The 25,668-nt window shown below is 44.7% G+C and overlaps 1 protein-coding gene across 4 annotated transcripts in view; it reads left to right on the plus strand.

The window, feature by feature from the left end:
- LOC140386851 (protein phosphatase Slingshot homolog 2-like) overlaps positions 1-25,668 on the plus strand; it is a 202,651-nt gene that overhangs the window by 92,640 nt on the left and 84,343 nt on the right. For 2 of the 4 annotated variants that reach the window (XM_072469618.1, XM_072469619.1), the window contains exon 1: positions 19,009-19,646. The exons of the other annotated variants lie outside the window; for them this stretch is intronic. In XM_072469618.1, coding sequence (XP_072325719.1) covers positions 19,519-19,646 — 128 coding nt within the window. In that variant the 5' untranslated portion in view covers positions 19,009-19,518. Of the gene's footprint in view, positions 1-19,008; positions 19,647-25,668 lie in introns of those variants that run through there. 4 annotated transcript variants of the gene reach the window in all.

The raw sequence follows: 25,668 nt of genomic DNA on the forward strand, positions 1-25,668 counted from the left end.
GAGCTAAACTTGAAGGAAGCCCAAGTAAAAGATAAGGAAGGCAACAACACTAGTTCTGATGGGCTACCATGCTTGATGAGAGTAGAGGATTATTGAATTTAATTTTTAGTTTAATTCAGGTGAATTAGATCATTGTTTTGATTTTTGCTTCGCCTTTCTCCCCATATTTATTGAAGGCACTGACATATGCTGTGGTCCAAGTCTTTGAGAACTGGCTCACAGCACCATTTTTAGTGCAAGGTCGTGCATTTTGGGTCTTAACAACTTGCTGTATTTGAAAGTTCCTTATTTTCTCTAACCCCCCTCCCCCCGCCTTTTTTGTTTTAAGACTGGGCCAGCTGGTCACTGACCCTTATGTGAAACAGTTTATCTTTATTTACACTCACAACTGCTCTAATTCTGGACACATCGATTGGGGCAGCATGGTAGCACAAGTGGATAGCACTGTGGCTTCACAGCGCCAGGGTCCAAGGTTAGATTCCCCGCTGGGTCATTGTCTGTGAGGAGTCTGCACGTTCTCCCCGTGTCTGCGTGGGTTTCCTCCGGGTGCTCCGGTTTCCTTCCAAAGACGTGCAGGTTAGGTGGATTGGCCATGCTAAATTGCCCTTAGTGTCCAAAAATGTTAGATTTGATTTGATTTGATTTATTATTGTCACATGTAATAGTGTACAGTGAAAAGTATTATTTCTTGCATGCTGTACAAACAATGCATACCATTCATAGGGAAGGAAGGAGAGACTGCAGAATATAATGTTACAGTTATAGCACGGTGTAGAGAAAAGATCAACTTAATACAAGGTAGGTCCATTCAAAAGTCTGATGGCAGTAGGGAATAAGCTGTTCTTGAGTCGGTTGGTACGTGACCTCAAACTTTGGTATCTTTTTCCTGACGGAAGAAGGTGGAAGAGAGTATGTCCGGGGTGTGTGGGGTCCTTAATTATGCTGGCTGCCTTTCTGAGATAGCGGGAATTATAGATAGAGTCAATGGATGGGAGGCTGGTTTGTGTGATGGTCTGGGCTACATTCACAACCTTTTGTAGTTTCCTGCGGTCTTGGGCAGAGCAGGATCCATACCAAGCTGTGATACAACCAGAAAGAATGCTTTCTATGGTGCATCTGTAGAAGTTGGTGAGGGTCGTAGCTGACATGCCAAATTTCCTTAGTCTTCTGAGAAAATAGAGTCCTTGGTGGGCTTTCTTAACTATAGTGTCGGCATGGGGGGACCAGGACAGGCTGTTGGTGATCCGTACACCTAAAAACTTGAAGCTCTCGACCCTTTCTACTTCGTTCCCATTGATGTAGACAGGGGCATGTTCTCCACTACGCATCCTGAAGTCGATGACAATCTCCTTCGTTTTGTTGACATTGAGGCGCGAGTCGTCGCAACAGTTCACCAGATTCTCTATCTCATTCTTATACTCTGTCTCGTCATTGTTTGAAATCCGACCCACTACGGTGGTGTCATCAGCAAATTTGAAAATTGAGTTGGAGGGGAATTTGGCCACAGAGTCATAGGTGCATAAGGAGTATAGTAGGGGGCTGAGGACACAGCCTTGTGGGGCACCGGTGTTGAGGATGATTGTGGAGACGGTGTTATTGCCTATCTTTACTGATTGTGGCCTGTGGGTTAGAAAGTTCAGGATCCAGTCGCAGAGGGAGGAGCCGAGACCAAGGCCACGGAGTTTGGAGATGAGTTTCGTAGGAATGATGGTGTTGAAGGCTGAGCTGTAGTCGATGAATAGGCGTCTGACATAGGTGTCTTTGTTATCTAGGTGTTCCAGGGTAAAGTGCAGGGCCATGGAGATGGCGTTTGCTGTGGACCTGTTGCAGCGGTAGGCGAACTGTAGTGGATCAAGGCAATCTGGGAGGCTGGAGCTGATTTGTGCCATGACTAACCCTTTGAAGCACTTCATGATGATGGATGTCAGAGCCACTGGACGATAGTCATTAACGATAGTTAGGAGGGGTTATTGGGTTACTGGGATAGGGTGGAAGCGAGGGCTTAAGTGGGTCGGTGCAGACTCGATTGGCCGAATGGCCTCCTTCTGCACTGTATGTTCTATGTTCTAAATCTTAATCTCCTTTGCCCCAAGAGGAAACATTCTAGCTTTACTCCTCTCTCCACATAACTGAAGTACCTTATCCTTGATACCATTCTGCTCTATTACCTCTGCAAACTCTCTAAGGTCTTGACATAATTTCTCAAACGTTGAAGTGAATGTTTTAAACTGGCTGCTTTGAAAGGTATCAATATAATTTAAATGATACAATGTAAAAGGGGTTGTAGGAACGAGCACAAATCGTTGAAGGTGGCAAGAAATTTTGACAAAACCAATAAAGCATACATGATCCTTGGCCTTATAAATTGTGATATAAAAGTACAAAAGCAAAGAAGCTATCATAAACATTTATGAATATGGGTTAGCTCTTAGCTAAAGAATTGTGCCCAATTCTGGGCATTTCATTTTAAGAATGATGTCAAGACCTTGCTGAATGTGCAGAAGGGTCACTGTAACTTTGCACCACAGCAGCCATTTATACACTATCTACTAAACGTGCTATTAGTGCAACTGTGTTGTTTAAAGGATTTATCTTGAATTGATAGTGAGTTCCAAATATTGAAACTGGTAGAATTGTATGTGCCTTACATTTCTAGTATTCTCTTAAGTGATCAGAATCTTGTGGGCGGAGATGGTTGTTTGGGGGGGGGGGGGGGGGGGGGGGGGGGAGAAGAAGGAGAAGGAAGCACACGGTGTTGGGGAACGTATTGTTTTCCTGTTTGTATTTTGGTGGAACTTTTAACCTTGGAAATGAAGGCATTCACGACTTCTGCGTTAGCTTCTGCCAGTCTCTTTGTCATATTGTTTATTCAAGCATTTATTTTAAAAAATTCTCTGATTTAATGGCTCAAAGTTCAATGTTTCTTTTTACTTGCCCAACCAGTTTTCTTTTGCTGTTTTGATTTGAAGATCATATAAATTGGAATTGCCATATAAAATAAAATGTTACACAATGTTGCAGTATAACTTTTTTTAAATTTGATTTGAATATTTATACTGTGGAATATGCATGCTTAACAGGCACATGGTGAGAAGACCTGTAAACGACTTCAGGGGAATTAAATGGGCAGACAGGTGGCAGATGCAATTTACGGTGGAAATATGTGAACACATTTTGAAAGATAAAATGGGGAGTGGAAGTATAAGCAAAGATGATATAATGGAATGACACTAAAGAATACAGAAGAATGCCAATACAGAGGTACAGATACAAAATGCCTTTTAAAATGTATGTGCAAGTGAATAGAGCCATAAACAAAGCCCTGCTGTCGCATTTTGGATTTTGTAACTAGAAGCAAAATAGAAAAGAGGTAATGAAAGCTTTGTAAAAGGCAATGATAAAAGAATGACTTGCATTCCACTAGCACCTTTCGGTTCAGTGTTCCAAAGTGCCTTACAGCTAACGAATAAGTTTCACAAAGTGTTATATGCAGTTTTGGGAGCCCCATTCTAGAAAGGACATTAAAGTCCGTGTGTACAGCGTAGTTCAATGCTTCCCAGACTATTTTCCAATGTGACCCATTTTAACATTTGAAAATTAATGTGACCCCAGATTCAAGCAAAAGAACAAAACCATAATAAAGCAGCATATTAATATTAAGTTTGTAATTTAAGTTTGTGTATTATCAATCAACATAAAGTACTTCATAAATATGAAAATGTGTTTTTAAAGTACTATGTGAAAAGGTTTCACCCAAGCTCTGAACCCAATCCCATCACCCTCTTCTCTCTTCTTCTCCCCCACCCCCCCCCCCCCCCCCCCCCCCCCCCCCCCCCCCCACCCCCCCCCCCCCAATTCACATTGAACACATTCCTCTTTCTCGCCACCACGCACACATCTTCCCAACTGGACTAGTAATCCGAGGTGCAGGTTAATCCTCTGGGGACATGGGTTCACTGGTCGAGGATCCCGACCACTGGTCTTGTCCTTGATGTTCGTCGAGAAGGGTTGGAGGCAGCCAACCCGACGGATCTTCGCCGGGGCTTAGGTTTCCCATTACTGGGGCGCCAGGATGACGACATGGCGGAGGTGCAGAGGTTTTGGTGAAACTCTGGATGGATCCTGGATATTGCTCGATGATCCTGTCATGGCTTTGGCCTTTCCAAACTCCGTGGATGCTTATATCATCCTGCAGTTCATCACTAACCCTGAACTTTGTTCCCTTGTGATTATATCTCTGGTTTTGAGTTATTGCCTTCTATTCTGGCAAGGGTGGTTATCCTGTTATATTGTGAAAATCATGCAGAGCTCGTTGTTTAACATGAGAGCTGTGCAGTATTTATCTAGATTATTTTTTATGTGCTGTAATCCATGCTTTTACACTGAGCGAATACACTTTTTAGGTACCCTTTACTTTATTTCTAGACCTAGACGGGTAGTGCAACAACAGGGTTATAGGTAGATGGTTTGGTATGGAGGTGGTTGGTACGGCCTTGTAAGTCCCTATTGTGGGTGAGGAAAAGCCCCTGTTAGTATTATTATTGTTGTGTCTTTCTTTTGTATTTTAGGATTATATTATGGAATCCTTGCTTGTCTTTTGTGAAGGTACAGACAGATCATGCATCCTGGAGAAGATTGGGTTCCTTTGTTTGTGGTTGGTGCCTCTGGTTTTTTGCAGTAGGCAAAAATATGTACTGGTGCATGCACGCCTGAGCTTGGTCAGTTAAATCTTGGATATCTAGGACTGGATTCTCCGCCGGCGGGATGCTCCGTTTTGCCAGCAACCCTGGGGTTTCCTGACGCCATGGGGCTGCCCCACAATGGGAAACCCCATTGAAAGGATTGGACCACTTCAGGACAGTGGGGGGAATCTAATGTGTTGAGCCAGAGGAAATGGGTGAGGTACTAAATGCATACTTTGCATCAGTGTTCACTAAAGAAACTTTGTGGAACATGATTCTTGGTAGGTTGTGTGGACAGTCTGGATCATGTTAACATCGAAAAGGAGGAGGTATTGGGTCTTCTAAAAGATATTAAATTAGATAGGTCTCCTGCGCCAGATGTGATTTATCCCAGAATACTGAGGGAAGCAAGGGAGGAAATTGCTGGGGCCTTGACTAACATCTTTGTATCCTCATTGGCTACAGGTGAGATCCCAGAGGACTGGAGAATAGCTAATGTGGTACCGATGTTTAAGAAAGGTAGCAGGGATAATCCTGGAAACTATAGACCGGTGAGTCTCGCGTCAGTAGTAGGTAGATTATTGGAGAGAATTCTCAGGAACCGAATTTATATCCATTTGGAAACAAATGGACTCATAAGTGATAGACAGCATGGTTTTGTGAAATGGAGGTTGTGCCTCACTAACTTGATCAAGTTTTTTGAGAAGGTAACAAAGATGATTGATGAGGGGAGGGTGGTGGATGTTGTTCGTATGGACTTCAGCAAAACCTTTGACAAGGTGCTTCATGACAGACTGGTACAAAAGGTGAAGCCACATGGGATCAGAGGTGAGGTCGTAAGGTGGATACAGAACTGGCTCGGTCACAGAAAGAAAGTGTAGCAGTAGAAGGGTGATTTTCTGAATGGAAGGTTGTGACTAGCGGGTTCCACAGGGATCTGTGCTTGGGCCTCTGTTGTTTGTGGCATACATAAACGATTTGGAGGAAAATGTAGCTGGTCTGATCCATAAGTTCGCCGATGACACCAAGGTTGGTGGAGTGGCAGATAGTGTTGAGGATTGTCAGAAGATACAGCAGGACATAGATAGGTTGGAGGCTTGGGCAGAGAAATGGCAAATGGAGTTTAATCCGGACAAATGTGAGGTAATGCATTTTGGTAGGTCTAACATAGAGGGGAAATATACCGTAATTGGTAAAACATGCAGATCCACAGATCTTTGATGGTGGCAACACAAGTGGACAAGGTAGTCAAGAAAGCGTACGGAATGCTTGCCTTCATTGGACGGGGCATCAAGTGTAAAAACTGGCAAGTCATGCTACAGTTGTATAGAACCTTGGTATGGCCGCACTTGGAATATTGCGCACAATTGTGGTCACCACACTACCAGAAGGATGCGGCGGGTTTGGAGAGTGTGCAGAGGAGGTCTATCAGGATGTTGCCTGGTCTGGAGGGTGTTAGCTATGTGGAGGGGCTGAATAGAATCGCACTGTTTTCATTAGAAAGACAGAGGTTGAGGGGTGACCTGATAGAGGTCTACAAGATTATGAGATGCATGAATAGAGTGGATGGGCAGGCACTCTTTCCCAGGGTGGAGGGGTCAGTCACAGAGGGCATAGGTTTAAGGTCCGTGGGGCAAAGTTTAGAGGAGATGTGCGAGGCAGGTTTTTTACGCAGAGGGTGGTGAGTGCCTGGAACGCGTTGCCAGGGGAGGTTGTCGAAGCAGATACATTAACAGCATTTAAAAGGCATCTTGACAAACACATGGATAGGATGGGTATAAAGGGATACGGCACAAGGAAATGCTGAGGGTTTTGGCGAAGGTTGGTATCATGACCGGTACAGACGTGGAGGGCTGAAGGGCCTATTCCTGTGCTGTACTGTTCTTTGTTCGTTGACCAGCCGGCGTAACGGAGCATCCCGCCAGCGTGCTGAAACAGAAATGAGGCGTGGCGGGCGGAGAATCCAGCCCCCAACCTTTCTTGGGTTAGCCTATATTTACTTGGCTGCGCGGGTAGTGATAGTTGCCTCTTGATTGAGTAGGTTAGGGCAGTAGTAACTTTCTTTACCTGGGTCAGGTGGACGGTATAGTGGAGTAGGTCACCCTCCCTTGAGATGTCCATTTTGTCGGCTCCTGGACTGCTCTCTTTGGTTCCCCTGAGGAGGTAGTATCCTGTTGACTGCAGGGCCTGAGTGTTGTTCGGGTCTTTCTTCCTTTGGAGGTTAGGCTGAATGAAGGAGTAGGGCACTCTCCTCCATATATTATATAGGGACTTCCAGACTGTCCTCCTTCTTGAGTCTTGGGCTCCTCTAGTGAGGCAGTGTCGTGTTTTTTTACGAGGTTATGCTGTTCTGTCCTTGGTATTATTTTTGTGAAAGTGTACATTGTCTGATGTATGTTGGTTAATCCTGGTGTTGATATCTTTCTGGGGTTTCCTTTCTTTACCTGGGTAGGCAAGACACTGTTACAGGCTTTGATTTGTTATAATGAATCCTAGAGGGTTTCCTTTATTTTGTCGGGGGAGGAGGGTCGCATCACTTCCCAAGATCTCTCTCCACCCCCCCCCCCCCCCCCCCACCACCACCCCCCCCCCCCCACCACCCCCCCCCCCACCCCCAACCACCAAGTTGATGGGTGTCTTAACGATTCCTCTTGTTGGTGGGGTTTCCTTATTGGAAAATCGTTTAAGATTTCCAGCATTGGCAGGGCCTGTACTGTGCCATTGATTTGGCTGGAGAGGAGTGAGGTCTGCTGTGGAGCAAGTCTTGGCATGGTTTAAGTATCCTTGGTTTACTGGCTCCTGTATACGAGCGTGTACATGCTAAGTCGCATCTTCTCTTGTACCGATGGTGACATCCTGATGTCCCCCTTCTCCTGGAGCATCCTTTCATTGCTCGGAGGTCTTCGGAGACTGTTGGGTTTTGCCGTATGGAGGAAGGTGTACACCGTACGGCTTTATCCTGTTGTCCTGAGATCCTCTGCTCTATTTGGCATCCTTTTATCCTTTTGTTTCCTGGTATGTAGAGAGATGCCGACCACAATGATTACTATGTTTGAAAATCTATGAACATCTGGTCTTCTCCATATATTTTTGTGGAATGATGATCGCTCTGGACTGTGCCAGATTTTGGGGATGTGTTGCGTCTTGTGGTTATATCCTAAATATCCTCTTAGAATTAATGTCATTGTGAATTTTTTCTATATTTCTTCTTTATTTTGGGGTTGGAGAATCCTTAACTGGTTCCAGCAGAGGTACAGGCAGGTCTCGTATCCAAGAAGAAGACATCATAATGTGTGACTGGTGCCTCTGGCACAATTGGAGTTGGAGGAAGTATGCTTTGGTGCATGCCTGAACGGGTGCGCACCATTTTACCACGGTTTCATGACTTTATTCTCTTCTTTCCCCCATTCTCTACCTTATCCGCCCATTGTTTCTCCTTGTGTAAACAAAGGCACCAAATTTAGTGAGCATTAAGCTGAGCCAACTGTTCGTGTTCTCCTGTCTTTTATTGTATTCATGTAGGTAGAAGCATTTATGTTGGACTGCACCAGTTTTGAGGGTGTGTTGTGTTATTTGTAAAAATGGAAAAACTCATTTAAAAAAAAAATAGAAGAAACATATCCACTGTGTTGTGGAAATCCAAAAGAAAGGTTCAGAAACGGACTGCTTTCTGAAACTAAATACTTTTCTGGCTTAACGGGATGGCTGCTTCAAATTCCGAACTATCACACCTTCTCCCAGCACAGATTTGATCTTGAGACGTTTTCCCTCACACAGCCACCAATTTAGCTAAACATCTTTCCTCAAATAGCCTTTTCCCCTTTCATCTCCGATTCCATTGTCCTCAAACACCTCTTTGAACTCATATTTATACAAATATAAGAATTTTCATATTTTCTCATTGCCCCCACTTTTGGGTCAATAAAGTTTTATAAACCTTCTCTTGTTTACTTCTGAAACCTTTTAAGTTGTAAAGGTTCCTTGTCACTTTGGAACTTCCCTTTGAAATTCAGCTGAAAAGTCAAGTACATACTTAGCTCAATGCAAATTTTAAATGCAACCACATTGGAAACTCTCATTACAATGCATGGAACTAACCCATTTACCCCTTTTATCTCTCAGTTCTCGCAGACAGCCTGTCTCTTTTAACCATCCCCGTTTAATTAATCTTACACATAAACTTACATGGTCGCCCGCCCACACCTTTATTCCCAAAAACAAATATTGTGAAAATAACATCCAACATCACAGATGGTCCGGGGCTCGATCAGAGTAGTCTGTGATGGATGGTTATGAGGACAGCTCAGGATTGTTCATTGAGGATCGGCCAGGGGCCAGTTCAACATCAGAATGTTCCATGTTCTCCTCCGTTGTTCTTCTTCTTTATTGGATGTGGAGACTGTTGAGGACTCATCTGGCAACTTTGATCTGAGTCTGCACCGTGGTTTGTTTCCAGTGAGTGCTCAGTAAGGAGCCATCTTTGTAACTGCTGTTCATTGCCCACGGAAGAAAATGGATTTCAAAGCTCCACTAAGCACAGCTGTTGTCACACATCCAGGCTATTGAGATCAGCTTCATATCACCTATACTGTGATCCACAGAGCCTTGTCTTTGGAGCTGTTTTGGGCTGACCTGTACTGTGAACTCCCATTATCTGACTGAAGTATATGTGGAACTGCGATGTCTAGAAATATGAGAAGCAGCTCATGGGCAACCTCAGCTGCTGCCTTGGATTTCGGAGGATGAAAGACATGGAAGTTGGTCAGGTACTCCATATGGAGTACCTGAAGTCCCTATATAATATATGGAGGAGAGTGCCCTACTCCTCCATCCAGACTAATCTCCAAAGGAAGAAAGACTCGAACAACAATGAACCAAAGATGCGCTGTCTTATAAGAGATTGTGAGATGTTTGCATACTTTTCAGAAAGTGCATGTCATCTTTTCATCACCATGACCAATTTCATTGTGGGCTTGTCGCATGATGTCCAGGATAGCTTCCTTGATATACTTGTACACTGGCCGATATTCTCCATTAGAGTCCGCCCAGCCACTGCGGGTAGTGAGGTCGGAGAATTTGGCGCTCAACCAACTCACCCATTCACTGGAGAATCCCGCTGCCTTGAACTGACGGAGAATCCCACCCACTGGCTCTACAAGAGGTGTGAATATGTAGACAAACTTGCTTTCCCAAATTTACAAAGTTTGTACTGTTACTGAGTAATTTAGTACATGATAAGTTTTTACACTGCAACAGGCATGAGCAACAATTGCACAAATGGAATTTTTAAAATGCATACATAACACTGGCCATTTTATGAAATTCGCAGTCAAACTGCCAATCTCATGATCTGTGGAATGGGTTTGCCCAGTTCATTAAATGGGTTCTACCAGTGTCCATTTCATGAAATCGGCAGTTTCACAAATTGGGTGTATACACAAACACTAATCCCTTCAGCAAGTAATTCTATGGGAGTGTAAGAGGAACTGCTGACTTTTAATTATCGCCTCATGATAAATTAATAAACCTTAGTTGAGGGACTCCAAATTTCATTGAAGGTGAAAAAAGGAGCCAAGTGCATCTCTGCAGTGCAATATAATCCTGATCTGTTTCAATGAGGATAGTATCGTAAAAGATAGCTTCCTTTTAATCTGCAAATATGTCAAAATCCAAGCTGGCTGGTGAATACACTCAATGATGTTTCCCCTTCTGACATTAGAAGTGTCCATATTCATATGCCAGATAAATATTAAAATATTTAAATTTCCTCTAAAATTACTTTTGCTGACAACATATTTTTCCTGAGAATTTTCCACCAGTGAACGGTGCGCCTCATCCCACCACCGAGAAACACCCGGTTGGGAGGCTGGAGAATTCCACTAATTGTGTTTCACATGTAATCTGTGTGTACAGCACCAATTTCAGTTGTGATGACCTGCTTTGTTGAAACACCTGTTAACATTTGCTGACTTTATGGCCACAACGCTTTTTTAACTGCACCTGGAGACTAAAAAACTGGGTCAGCGTGAGAGGGAAAAAAGTAAACAGTACTATGTCACAGTTCTTGAATTTAAAAATAAATACTTTTCAATGTATTTCCTCTCTCTCCTTCCCCGCCCCCCCCCTTTTCAAGTTGTTGTCCCAAAGTGGGGTCGGGTGAGGGGACGGTAATGGTAGTCCACATGTGCTGGTAGTCTGATGCCTCATCTAATTGATCATTCTTCATTTATCACCCAAGATGTCAGCATGCTATCCTCCTGGCATGAGTTGAGCACTCCCCCATTTGAGGTTGGTTGGCTTGGTGTTGATCTCTTGGTTGGTTGTTGAGAATTCCACGGACCCTGCCTTAGTCACATCTGCCATTTATTGTGTAGTGTGATGTTTGACCACACATTGCTTGTTTGTTCAGATGTACCTCCTTACCCTGAATGTTGGAGTATAAGATAGATATTGTAAATTGCTTTATCTTTCTAACCTTGTATAGTAAAGTTATTTTTGTTTGTTCAAAACCTGTGGAATCTTCTGCCTTTATTCACTGAGTAAGTATCTTGAATGTCAAACTTTGCTTACTTCAAACAAAATGTTATTGGCCTCTAGCTCAATCATAGAATCCTTACAATGCAGGAGGAGGCCATTCTTACCAAAATCTTAAATATCTGGTCAAGGATCAGACCAAATCACCAAGAATGAATAGCTTGTCTGACTTTGGCACAGTTACAATCAAGGAATGCAGACCATCACAGAATTTATCCTTAATTATCATGATTTTTGTGTTGGTTGGGGCATTGCACTGATTGTGTGTGGCTTGCTTGTTACTGTGCAGGAGATGTTTAAGCACTATCAGACAATCATTTGCTCCCTTGGAAAAGCAAGTTAACTTACTGTGAGATGGTTCGTGACAGCAAAACCTACTCCAGTTGCAGCCTTCTGGCTAGGGTAGTGTAGCAGACAATGTTTAGGGCACCTTTTTACAAGGGAGGTGAGCAGTGTGGTACTGATACAGTCGCACATGGGAATGCCGAGTTCCACTTATAATAACAATCTTTATTAGCGTCACAAGTAGACTTACATTAATATTGCAATGAAGTTACTGTGAAAATTCCCTAGTTACGCTACAGTGCCTGTTCAGGTGCACTGAGGGAGAATTCAGAATGTCCAATTCACCTAACAAGCATGTCTTCTGGGATTTGTGGGAGGAAACCGGAGCACCCGGAGGAAACCAAGCAGACACAGGGAGAACAGACAGTGACCCAAGCCAGGAATCGAACCCGGGTCCCAGGCACTGTGAAGCCACAGTGCTAACTACTGTGCTGCCCATACTGCTTCATCCAAATGAAAAATGGCCTGAGTTGCCTGTGTGCAGGTCCGTGGCTACAGCTCTTGCCGAATCTGCACCTACTGGTCCATCACCATAGAAATTATAGTCTGTACGTTTATTAATAAGCAACAAGTCCCACACCATTGCTCCAATAAATGCATACTACATACATATACAGAGTCGATTTCGGTGGCGTGAGAGCAGCTGGTTAGTCAGTTTCAGCGGGAGCATTGCGGAAGGAGGGTGCTGGGAGGTAAGTCAACCTTTAAAAGCACTTCTCTTTGCAGGGGCAGGCCAGTCGATTTCGGCGGCGTGAGAGCAGCTGGTTAGTCAGTTTCAGCGGGAGCATTGCGGAAGGAGGGTGCTGGGAGGTAAGTCAACCTTTAAAAGCACTTCTCTTTGCAGGGGCAGGCCAGTCGATTTCGGTGGCGTGAGAGCAGCTGGTTAGTCAGTTTCAGCGGGAGCTTTGCGGAAGGAGGGTGCTGGGAGGTAAGTCAACCTTTAAAAGCACTTCTCTTTGCAGGGGCAGGCCAGTCGATTTTGGTGGCGTGAGAGCAGCTGGTTAGTCAGTTTCAGCGGGAGCATTGCGGAAGGAGGGTGCTGGGAGGTAAGTCAACCTTTAAAAGCACTTCTCTTTGCAGGGGCAGGCCAGTCGATTTCGGTGGCGTGAGAGCAGCTGGTTAGTCAGTTTCAGCGGGAGCATTGCGGAAGGAGGGTGCTGGGAGGTAAGTCAACCTTTAAAAGCACTTCTCTTTGCAGGGGCAGGCCAGTCGATTTCGGTGGCGTGAGAGCAGCTGGTTAGTCAGTTTCAGCGGGAGCATTGCGGAAGGAGGGTGCTGGGAGGTAAGTCAACCTTTAAAAGCACTTCTCTTTGCAGGGGCAGGCCAGTCGATTTCGGTGGCGTGAGAGCAGCTGGTTAGTCAGTTTCAGCGGGAGCATTGCGGAAGGAGGGTGCTGGGAGGTAAGTCAACCTTTAAAAGCACTTCTCTTTGCAGGGGCAGGCCAGTCGATTTCGGTGGCGTGAGAGCAGCTGGTTAGTCAGTTTCAGCGGGAGCATTGCGGAAGGAGGGTGCTGGGAGGTAAGTCAACCTTTAAAAGCACTTCTCTTTGCAGGGGCAGGCCAGTCGATTTCGGTGGCGTGAGAGCAGCTGGTTAGTCAGTTTCAGCGGGAGCATTGCGGAAGGAGGGTGCTGGGAGGTAAGTCAACCTTTAAAAGCACTTCTCTTTGCAGGGGCAGGCCAGTCGATTTTGGCGGCGTGAGAGCAGCTGGTTAGTCAGTTTCAGCGGGAGCATTGCGGAAGGAGGGTGCTGGGAGGTAAGTCAACCTTTAAAAGCACTTCTCTTTGCAGGGGCAGGCCAGTCGATTTCGGTGGCGTGAGAGCAGCTGGTTAGTCAGTTTCAGCGGGAGCATTGCGGAAGGAGGGTGCTGGGAGGTAAGTCAACCTTTAAAAGCACTTCTCTTTGCAGGGGCAGGCCAGTCGATTTCGGTGGCGTGAGAGCAGCTGGTTAGTCAGTTTCAGCGGGAGCATTGCGGAAGGAGGGTGCTGGGAGGTAAGTCAACCTTTAAAAGCACTTCTCTTTGCAGGGGCAGGCCAGTCGATTTCGGCGGCGTGAGAGCAGCTGGTGATTGGTGAGTCAGTTTCAGCAGGAGCTGAGACTTTTTCTCTTTTCTTTAAATTAGTTTTTTAGGCGGGATCAGGAAGTCGACCCGCGGACGTCTGGGAAGACCCTCACCAATAAATTCTGGTGGAGAGGAAACCCGAGACACTACACGTGTAGTGTCTCCCACCCGCCCTCCTCCTCTAACCTAATAATAAAACCCATTGGTCTGAGGTAAGTACCATATTTTTATTATATTATTATTATTTTTTATAAAAATTTAATTTAGTTGTTAGCTAGATCTTGGTAGAAAGTTAGAGGAATGGCAGGGAAGGGAGTACAATGTTCCTCCTGCAGGATGTTTGAGGTGAGGGATGCAGTTAGTGTCCCTGCTGATTTTACCTGCAGGAAGTGCTGCCATCTCCAGCTCCTCCAAGACCGAGTTAGGGAACTGGAGCTGGAGTTGGAAGAACTTCGGATCATTCGGGAGGCAGAAGGGGTCATAGATAGCAGCTTCAGGGAATTAGTTACACCAAAGATTGGAGATAGGTGGGTAACTGTAAGAGGGACTGGGAAAAAACAGTCAGTGCAGGGATCCCCTGCGGTCGTTCCCCTGAGAAACAAGTATACCGCTTTGGATACTTGTGGGGGGGACGACTTACCAGGGGTAAGCCATGGGGTACGGGCCTCTGGCACGGAGTCTGTCCCTGTTGCTCAGAAGGGAAGGGGGGAGAGGAGCAGAGCATTAGTAATTGGGGACTCTATAGTCAGGGGCACAGATAGGAGATTTTGTGGGAGCGTGAGAGACTCACGTTTGGTATGTTGCCTCCCAGGTGCAAGGGTACGTGATGTCTCGGATCGTGTTTTCCGGGTCCTTAGGGGGGAGGGGGAGCAGCCCCAAGTCGTGGTCCACATTGGCACCAACGACATAGGTAGGAAAGGGGACAAGGATGTCAGGCAGGCTTTCAGGGAGCTAGGATGGAAGCTCAGAACTAGAACAAACAGAGTTGTTATCTCTGGGTTGTTGCCCGTGCCACGTGATAGTGAGATGAGGAATAGGGAGAGAGAGCATTTAAACACGTGGCTACAGGGATGGTGCAGGCGGGAGGGTTTCAGATTTTTGGATAACTGGGGCTCTTTCTGGGGAAGGTGGGACCTCTACAGACAGGATGGTCTACATCTGAACCTGAGGGGCACAAATATCCTGGGGGGGAGATTTGTTAGTGCTCTTTGGGGGGGTTTAAACTAATGCAGCAGGGGCATGGGAACCTGGATTGTAGTTTTAGGGTAAGGGAGAATGAGAGTATAGAGGTCAGGAGCACAGATTTGACGTCGCAGGAGGGGGCCAGCGTTCAGGTAGGTGGTTTGAAGTGTGTCTACTTCAATGCCAGGAGTATACGAAACAAGGTAGGGGAACTGGCAGCGTGGGTTGGTACCTGGGACTTCGATGTTGTGGCCATTTCGGAGACATGGATAGAGCAGGGACAGGAATGGATGATGCAGGTTCCGGGGTTTAGGTGTTTTAGTAAGCTCAGAGAAGGAGGCAAAAGAGGGGGAGGTGTGGCGCTGCTAGTCAAGAGCAGTATTACGGTGGCGGAGAGGATGCTAGATGGGGACTCTTCTTCCGAGGTAGTATTGGCTGAAGTTAGAAACAGGAAAGGAGAGGTCACCCTGTTGGGAGTTTTTTATAGGCCTCCTAATAGTTCTAGGGATGTAGAGGAAAGGATGGCGAAGATGATTCTGGATATGAGCGAAAGTAACAGGGTAGTTATTATGGGAGACTTTAACTTTCCAAATATTGACTGGAAAAGATATAGTTCGAGTACAATAGATGGGTCGTTTTTTGTACAGTGTGTGCAGGAGGGTTTCCTGAAACAATATGTTGACAGGCCAACAAGAGGCGAGGCCACGTTGGATTTGGTTTTGGGTAATGAACCAGGCCAGGTGTTGGATTTGGAGGTAGGAGAGCACTTTGGGGACAGTGACCACAATTCGGTGACGTTTACGTTAATGATGGAAAGGGATAAGTATACACCGCAGGGCAAGAGTTATAGCTGGGGGAAGGGCAATTATGATGCCATTAGACGTGACTTGGGGGGGATAAGGTGGAGAAGTAGGCTGCAAGTGTTGGGCACACTGGATAAGTGGGGCTTGTTCAAGGATCAGCTACTGCGTGTTCTTGATAAGTATGTACCGGTCAGACAGGGAGGAAGGCGTCGAGTGAGGGAACCGTGGTTTACCAGGGAAGTGGAATCTCTTGTTAAGAGGAAGAAGGAGGCCTATGTGAAGATGAAGTGTGAAGTTTCGGTTGGGGCGATGGATAGTTACAAGGTAGCGAGGAAGGATCTAAAGAGAGAGCTAAGACGAGCAAGGAGGGGACATGAGAAGTATTTGGCAGGAAGGATCAAGGAAAACCCAAAAGCTTTCTATAGGTATGTCAGGAATAAGCGAATGACTAGGGAAAGAGTAGGACCAGTCAAGGACAGGGATGGGAAATTGTGTGTGGAGTCTGAAGAGATAGGCGAGATACTAAATGAATATTTTTCGTCAGTATTCACTCAGGAAAAAGATAATGTTGTGGAGGAGAATGCTGAGCCCCAGGCTAATAGAATAGATGGCATTGAGGTACGTAGGGAAGAGGTGTTGGCAATTCTGGACAGGCTGAAAATAGATAAGTCCCCGGGACCTGATGGGATTTATCCTAGGATTCTATGGGAGGCCAGGGAAGAGATTGCTGGACCTTTGGCTTTGATTTTTATGTCATCATTGGCTACAGGAATAGTGCCAGAGGACTGGAGGACAGCAAATGTGGTCCCTTTGTTCAAAAAGGGGAGCAGAGACAACCCCGGCAACTATAGACCGGTGAGCCTCACGTCTGTAGTGGGTAAAGTCTTGGAGGGGATTATAAGGGACAAGATTTATAATCATCTAGATAGGAATGATATGATCAGGGATAGTCAGCATGGCTTTGTGAAGGGTAGGTCATGCCTCACAAACCTTATTGAGTTCTTTGAGAAGGTGACTGAACAGGTAGACGAGGGTAGAGCAGTTGATGTGGTGTATATGGATTTCAGCAAAGCGTTTGATAAGGTTCCCCACGGTAGGCTATTGCAAAAAATACGGAGGCTGGGGATTAAGGGTGATTTAGAGATGTGGATCAGAAATTGGCTAGCTGAAAGAAGACAGAGGGTGGTGGTTGATGGGAAATGTTCAGAATGGAGTACAGTCACAAGTGGAGTACCACAAGGATCTGTTCTGGGGCCGTTGCTGTTTGTCATTTTTATCAATGACCTAGAGGAAGGCACAGAAGGGTGGGTGAGTAAATTTGCAGATGATACTAAAGTCGGTGGTGTTGTCGATAGTGTGGAAGGATGTAGCAGGTTACAGAGGGATATAGATAAGCTGCAGAGCTGGGCTGAGAGGTGGCAAATGGAGTTTAATGTAGAGAAGTGTGAGGTGATTCACTTTGGAAGGAATAACAGGAATGTGGAATATTTGGCTAATGGTAAAGTTCTTGAAAGTGTGGCTGAGCAGAGGGATCTAGGTGTCCATGTACATAGATCCCTGAAAGTTGCCACCCAGGTTGATAGGGTTGTGAAGAAGGCCTATGGAGTGTTGGCCTTTATTGGTAGAGGGATTGAGTTCCGGAGTCGGGAGGTCATGTTGCAGCTGTACAGAACTCTGGTCCGGCCGCATTTGGAGTATTGCGTACAGTTCTGGTCACCGCATTATAGGAAGGACGTGGAGGCTTTGGAGCGGGTGCAGAGGAGATTTACCAGGATGTTGCCTGGTATGGAGGGAAAATCTTATGAGGAAAGGCTGACGGACTTGAGGTTGTTTTCGTTGGAGAGAAGAAGGTTAAGAGGAGACTTAATAGAGGCATACAAAATGATCAGGGGGTTGGATAGGGTGGACAGTGAGAGCCTTCTCCCGCGGATGGATATGGCTGGCACGAGGGGACATAACTTTAAACTGAGGGGTAATAGATATAGGACAGAGGTCAGAGGTAGGTTCTTTACGCAAAGAGTAGTGAGGCCGTGGAATGCCCTACCTGCTACAGTAGTGAACTCGCCAACATTGAGGGCATTTAAAAGTTTATTGGATAAACATATGGATGATAATGGCATAGTGTAGGTTAGATGGCTTTTGTTTCAGTGCAACATCGTGGGCCGAAGGGCCTGTACTGCGCTGTATTGTTCTATGTTCTATATATTCTTTATCATTAGTTATCTTTCTCGCTATGCAGTCATAACCACACCAGGCAATGCATTTGCTCACTACCTTTTTGGGAAAATCAGACTAATTTCTTTTGGTAGAAATATAAATATAATGTACATAAGTGAAATAGAAAATTGTGGTAAGAACCAGTTTCAATTCCCATTATTTGATACTTGCATGTGTCATCTCACAGGAGATATGCTGCTTATTTCAGCTGGGTCGCCAAGCAGAGCTGAAGATAGTCATAAGAGATAAAGGCGAGTTAAATTTCCATGAGACCTACCTCTCAGCTGGTCCCCAAGGATTGTGGTCAGAAAGGCAAAGGATATAGAATAGAATCATAGAACCTTACGGTGCAGAAGGAGGCCATTTGGCCCATTGAGTCTGCACCAGCCCTCCAAAGGAGCACCCCGCCCAGGCCTCTGTCCTATCCCTGTAACTCTACCTAACCTGTTTTTTTTAGACACTAAGGGACAATTTAGCATGGCCAATCCACCTAACCTGCACATCTTTGGACTGTGGGAGGAAACCGGAGCACCCAGAAGAAACCCAGGCAGACAATAATAATAATCTTTATTTGTGTCACAAGTTGGCTTACGTTAACACTGCAATGAAGTTACTGTGAAAATCCTCTAGTCACCACTCTCACCGGCTTGCTCAGGTACACGGAGGGAAAATTCAGAATGTCTAATTCACCTTTTTCGGGACTTGTGGGAGGAAACCGGAGCACCCGGAGGAAACCAGAGAATGTGCTAACTCCACGCAGTCACCCAAGGCTGGAATTGAACCCAGATCCCTGGCGCACTGCTGCCCCCTTTAAAATAGAGATTAAAGAATTGCTTTTGTTTAAACTATATACAATTTATTGAGCCTTACTTCTCTATTAAATGCAATGCTTAAAGGATTACTGGTTGCATTTTATACGTGAAGGCTTTCTTGTACTAAGAAAATTAACTTATTCTAATTTGGCGTCAAGGGGCCATTTAAGGATAAAAAATAAACAGGAAGCGTGGGGGATTTTATTTCTTCGAGATTTTGCAATTTGTTTGATGTGGTTGCAATGCTGCTGCCTCTTGGCTGTCTGATAAACCCTTGGGTGTCCCCTGGCTGGATGGAGGAAGTGCGCTGCAGCTGTGAACCAGCTGACCGGGAAATGAGAGCGGAGAAGTTGCGAGATCAGCGTGGGATTTATAGAGGGAGCTAAGAGGCAGGGGAGAGACACATACGGGGAGCGGAATAGGAGAGGAGAGGATTAGATACAAGTGAGCAATTCCACAAAACCTAATCTCATAACACGTTTCGAAATGAACCGCCGAGCCATGTGATTCAGCGCGATTAACTGCAGCGCCACAGGCAGAGAGAGCTGAAGGGGCTGAGACTGTCCACACAGCCCGAGCTCCCCACTTAGTACATGAGAAAGTGCCGTCGCTTTCCACACGCACACACAGTTTCGCTTGCACTCAGTACGAGAAAGTAATCCAGTCCACCCACAAAACATAAATAGTCCTCCTTCGTTAACCTACAGGACAGTGTATCTGTTCACTCCTTCAAGCGATTTGACTTTCAGTCCTCCCAAGAAGTCAACGAGATTTGATTTGATTTGAACATTTTAAATGATTGTTTCTTTGAGGTCAAATGCGCAATTAAGGACAGGTAGCTTCTAAAAAAACAAAACCATTTATTCGATTACCTAGTGTCCAGATGACTCTGGACGCTATCTTGAGCGAGGGAAAGGCAGACGTCGCGAGCTGGTGTTCTTGCTATGGCGCGAAGATGACTCCTTACTTCTCTGAAAATGCGGTGATTTCACAGAATGAGATCAACTTTCTGTAAGTACAAAATACTCTAAATTGATTTTTCCAACCGTGCATAAAGTGTGTACTGGCTGGGTAGAGTGCCTAGTAACTTATTACTTTCACAGCACACCTTTTAAATCTTTGTGTTGGAGTTACAGCATTGATCTTGTAATTCGACGTGTTCAATTACACACATCTGCTGGCCTGGTTTAACCCACACTTGCAGTAATCGTTGCTATCATATCGATGTCTTGTTAATTCAGTTAAATACGAAATATTAATGCATTGAGTAATGCATCGGGCAGCACGGTAGCATTGTGGATAGCACAATTACTTCACAGCTCCATGGTCCCAGGTTCGATTCCAGCTTGGGTCACTGTGCGGAGTCTGCACGCCTTCCCCGTGTGTGCGTGGGTTTCCTCCAGGTGCTCCGGTTTCCTCCCACAGTCCAAAGATGTGCAGGTTAGGTGGATTGGCCATGATAAATTGCCCTTAGTGTCCAAAATTGCCCTTAGTGTTGGGTGGGATTACTGGGTTATGGGGATAGGGTGGAGGTGTTGACCTTGGGTACGGTGCTCTTTCCAAGAGCCGGTGCAGACTCGATGGGCCGAATGGCCTCCTGCACTGTAAATTCTATGAGAGAAACTGAGCCATCTTTCCAAAATGCTGCCCTGAATTTGAGTAGAAATTACATACTTAACACCTAATGCCACTTCTTAATTGATCTTCCAAGAAGAGCATGTGCGAAGAACGTCTGGCCCTCCCTTTTCCTAACTTTGTGAGGAAACATTTTCCATCCCCACTAATCCTTTTCCCCTCCCTCCACTAATCACTTTGTAAAGAATCTTCCATGTGTAAGCCTCCTGTTTTGAAATCACAGTAGAAATGAGGTACTCTGACTACCCATTACTAGTCAATGTTGAGGAACAAACAGCAAGCATTTTATAAAAATGTCTTTCAAGTTATTAAAATTTCCAAAAACATTTCAGACAGTTAATTATAGAGTCATACAATTTACAGTGCAGTAGGAGGCCATTCGGCCCATCGAGTCTGCACCGGCCCTTGGAAAGAGCACCCTACTTAAAAGCCCACGCCACGGTCTTGTCCCCAATAACCTCACCTAATCTTTTTTTTTTTTAAACCTTTGCTGGAAAATTGGCTAATATCTCCAAAATAACAGAGAGCAGTGGTTAATAGATGTTTTCAAGCTGGTTGAAAGTTTGTTGTAGAATTCCCCAGGAGTCAATGTCCAGACCCTTGCTTTTCCTGATGACCTAGACCTTGTACAGGGCATCATGTCAAAATTTGCAGATGATCCAAAACTTAAAAGCATTGTGAACTGTGAAGACAATCGTGTAGAGCTCCAAAGGACATAGACACGTTGGAATAGGTGGGCAGGTGGTGGATGCAATTTAATATGGAGAAATATAAGCTGATTCATTTTGGGAGGATGAATTTGGAGAGCCAATATAAGATAAGGGGTGCAACTCTAAAAGGGAGTGCAGGAGCAGAGGGACCTGGGTATATATGTGTTGAAATCTTTGAAGGTGGCAGGACAGGTTGAGAGCATGGTCAATGAAGCATACAGTATCCTAGATTTTATTAATAGCAGCATTGAGTACAAAAGAAAGGAAGGCTATGTTATGTTGGACTTGTGTAAGACACTAGTTTGGCCTCAGCTGGAATATTGCACCCAGTTCTGGGCATCACACTTTAGGAAGGATGTGAAGGCATTGGAGAGAGTGCAAAAAAGATTAATGAGAATAGTTCAAAGGATGAGGAGACGGATATTATTAGCTTGGAGGGACTCAAAGCCCCGAAGTCGGAGACCTGGCTATTGGACACGGCTAGCTTTCTCTGTTTGGAGAAAATTAGGTTCGCTTTGAGAGGGTCAATGTTCGGGTTCGCCCGGAGGTGGCAACCGGTCGTCGACTTCTTTGCGGAAAATTAATCGTCAGCAGAAGGGGGAGGGGGGGGGGGGGTTAGTTTAGCTTAGAGTCGGGGGTTAATAAAGGTGGGACCTGTAAGGATTATTATTTGAAAAGTTACAAATGTGCAGGGTTACAGGGAGAAGGCAGGAGAATGGCACTAAGTGAAATGCTCATTCAGAGAGCCGGTGAAAACACGATGGGCCGAATGACTTCCTTTGCTCTGTAACAGTTCTGTGAATTTGTGCACAGCACATCAATGACCACTTTGGTGGCTGAGGAATTAAAAGATCAGGACATTGTGAGAGCTCATTAATTGTTTCATAAAGATATGTTCTAGAATTCTAATCATTAGCACGACAAAGGTAGTTTGCTTTGGTGCAGATTGATCCACACTTCAGCTGAAATTTATCAGACCTTTACCTGTGCTCCATTTGTAACTTAGATGTGGGCCTTGCCTAAGTGAGTCATCTTGCCTCTGAGTCAGAATGCCTTGGGTTCATAGGAGAAGTGCATAATTTAGGTTGACACCAGTGCAGTTTGAGGAGCTGCTTTCCTATTGAAGCTACCAGCTTTTGACACTATTTGAAAAAATACAAGCGAGCTTATCTTGTGTTTTGACCAATATCTATTCATCTGTCAAATCATCTGGTCATTATCCTGTAAGTTACTGGGATCGAGTGAGATTCAAATTGGTATCACTGTTGGTTGCTTGCATGGAAACAATGGCTGCACTTCAAAAAGTATTTCAGTGGCTGTAAAACGTTTTGAGAAAGTGCCTTTCTCATTGTGTTATTTGCCACACTCTGTTTTTCTCACTCACTCTCTTTCAGTTCACAATGGTAATCTTAATTTCTATGATTTAGCTGCTTTTCTACTCCACTCAGACATGTGTTCATGGCACCTGATGTGCACATCTTGTACATCCAGCTACTACCAGAGTTAAACTTGCTACGATTCACAAAGGCCTTGATGTTTTTTTTAAACAAGGGAGGGAGCTGGCACCATAAGCATGATCTTGATGCATGTAAATATAGCTTTAACTAATACTGCTTTTACATTACATCCTGGAGGAAGTCTCACCTCAGATATTTGGTATGCTTTACGTTGCTACTCTTGTTGATGGTTCCACAGGATTACTTTGCAAAAATGTATTGTGATCCCTCAAGTTCTTTTTTTCTTTGACTCTCAAGTTACTGGCCTTGATCTGTGCCAAACTCTTGAAATGGTCAGCTTTATTTAACCATCTAACTTATTCCTTTTTCCTTTCTTAACTTGATTATGAATCTATTTTCTTTTCTAGCAACATGTGACTGATCTATTCTGCCTATGCTAATAGTGTTGCAAATCAGAAGCTAGTTGGTTGTTCTGCATCTGACAATTTGAGAAGGGGCAATAAGTATCTGGAATAAAATTGCTGATGCAGATTGTGTGAAGGGTTTTAATTATATTGAAAATGGCAAGAATTTCCTCATTTAGTTCATTCAGGGTTTCAGATGAATATTAAAAACGTGTTACACCCTTGACCTTGATTTTAAAAAAAATTAAGACTGACACTGAAACAGCCCCCTCCTCCCTCAATTGAACAGGCGACTTAAAGTTCAATCTTGTTTGGCAACTGGTGTACTTTATCATTGTTCCTCTCCCATTTTGTAAAGATGCTTGTTTGATTTGGCAAGAAAAGGTTTTTATATTGATTTTTCACTATAGCACATTGGCATGCTAATGAAAGTGAATTGCAGTGCTTAAAGCTAATACTGGTATGTCTGTGTTCGGCTGTTGAAGCATAACTATTGTGGTCTCCATTGTGTTGCTTACACAAAACTGGGGAAATTCTGCACCAGCTATACCTACCTCACGTCAACACTGGTGTTCTGAGTGCAAGTGCTTAATTATAAGCACCATTTTTTTCAATGTGGTAAATATCCTTGTATTTATATAGCACCATTACTATTATTTTTTTAAATTTAGAGTACCCAATCCTCTTTTTTCCAATTAAGGGACAGTTTAGTGTGGCCAATCCACCTAGCCTGCACATCTGTGGGTTGTGGGGGTGAGACCAACGCAAACACTGGGAGAATGTTCAAACTCCACACAGACAGTGACCCAAGGCCGGGATCAAGCCCGCGTCCTCAGCACCGTGAGGTAGCAGTGCTAACCGATGTGCCACCGTGCCGCGCCTGCACCATTAATATTAAATGCCCCAAGATACTTCTTAGGAATGTTATAAAGTACACAAGACTATATTAAGATAGATGGCTAAAAGCTTGGTCGAAGGGGCAAATTTTAAGGAGGAAAGATAGATGAAGAGGCTTAGGGAAGGAATTCCAGACCTTGGGGCCAAGGCAGCTGAAAGCATGGCAACAAATTGGAGTAATTAAAATGGGATGCTGAAAAGGCCAGAATTAGAAGAGCACAGAAATCTCATTGTGCAGCTGAATGAGAATGGACAAAGAGGAGCAAGGTCATTGTAGGGATTTGAAAACAAAAATGGAACTTTTTAACTGTGGCATTGCTCAAGGCCAGTGTAAGTCAGTGACCACAGGACTGATGGGTGAACGTGACTTAATGGACATGGGCAGAAGAGTTTGGATGACCTCAAAGTTTACAAAGAGAAGAACATGGGATGCTGGCTTAAGTGCATTGAACTACTCCAGTCTAGAGGTAACAAAGGGATGGGTGAGAATTTCAGCAGCTGATGACCGAGTCAGGCCGTTATTGCGGAAGTGAAAATGGGAAGTCTCCATGATTGTGTGGATATGTGATCAGAAGTTGTCAAATATAACACCAGAGATGCAGACAGTCTGGTTTAACCTCATGGTATTGCCAGGGAGAGGGATGGAGTTTGTGGTGCAAGAAGGCAATGAATGCTTTGATATTTCCAACATTTAATTGGAGGAACTTTCTGCTCACCTAAAACTGAATTTCAGCCCAGCAGTCTGATAATTTAGCACTTGTGGAGAAGTGGAGTGACATAGAACTGGCTCTCGTCAAAAACTGTTTTTGGATAATGTTGCAGAGGGTCAATATGTAGATGAGAAGTAGGAGGCCAAGGGAGGCAGCAGATGTATTAGAACATAGAAAGCACAGTACAGACCCTTCGGCCCACAATGTTGTGCCGACCATTTATCCGAATCTAAGATCAACCAAACCTACACCCCTTCAATTTACTGCTGTCCATGTGCCTGTCCCAAGAGTTGCTTAAATGTCCCTAATGACTCTGACTCCACCACCTCTGCTGGCAGGGCAATCCACACACCCACCATTCTCTGTGTAAAGAACCTACCTCTGACATCTCCCCTATACCTTCCTCCAATCACCTTAAAATTACGTCCCCTCGTGACAGCCATTTCCACCCTGGGGAAAAGTCTCTGGCTATCCACTCTATCCATGCCTCTCATCACCTTGTACACCTCTATCAATTCACCTCTCTTCCTTTGCTCCAGTGAGAAAAGCCCTAGCTCCCTCAACCTTTCTTCATAAGACATGCCCTCCAGTCCACGCAGCATTCTGGTAAATCTCATCTGCACCCTCTCCAAAGCATCCACATCCTTCCTATAATGAGGCAACCAGAACTGGACCAAGTGTGGTCTAACCAAACCTTACAGGAGTAAGTAGAACTGCCGTTGCAAATGATACCATGGCTACGGTTAGACAGATAGAAATTAAACCAGGCGCATGCAGTCCAAACCCAACTGGATGACAATGGAAAGGCATTGAAGGATGCTGGTGTCGTCGACTGTGTTACAACCTGCAGACAGGTTGGGAATGCAATAGCTTAGGATTGGGCAAAAAGAAACTTTAATTAATTATGACTGCAAGGTTATTGGAGCCTTTTTTTAACCATTGGAACTACATTAATAAAATAGGATTATAGGCTTATTGTCTATTTCTGATTACACCGATTTTATATCTTTTTGTTTACACAGTTCATGTTGATTTAATTGGGAAACTGGCTAGGACCTACTGAGCTGGACAATGTCAGTGAACTGAACTTAATAAAGTTTCAAGTTGCACTCTTGGGTTGTGCGATAAACAAAGAACCTGCCTTTGTATAGAACTGATCACAGTCTCATTGTCATAACCTACATCCGCACTGGACTTAGGAGGTGGGGACGATTGTATTC

This window comes from Scyliorhinus torazame, chromosome 12 (genome assembly GCF_047496885.1).
Source record: "Scyliorhinus torazame isolate Kashiwa2021f chromosome 12, sScyTor2.1, whole genome shotgun sequence".
Taxonomy (NCBI): Eukaryota; Metazoa; Chordata; class Chondrichthyes; order Carcharhiniformes; family Scyliorhinidae; genus Scyliorhinus; species Scyliorhinus torazame.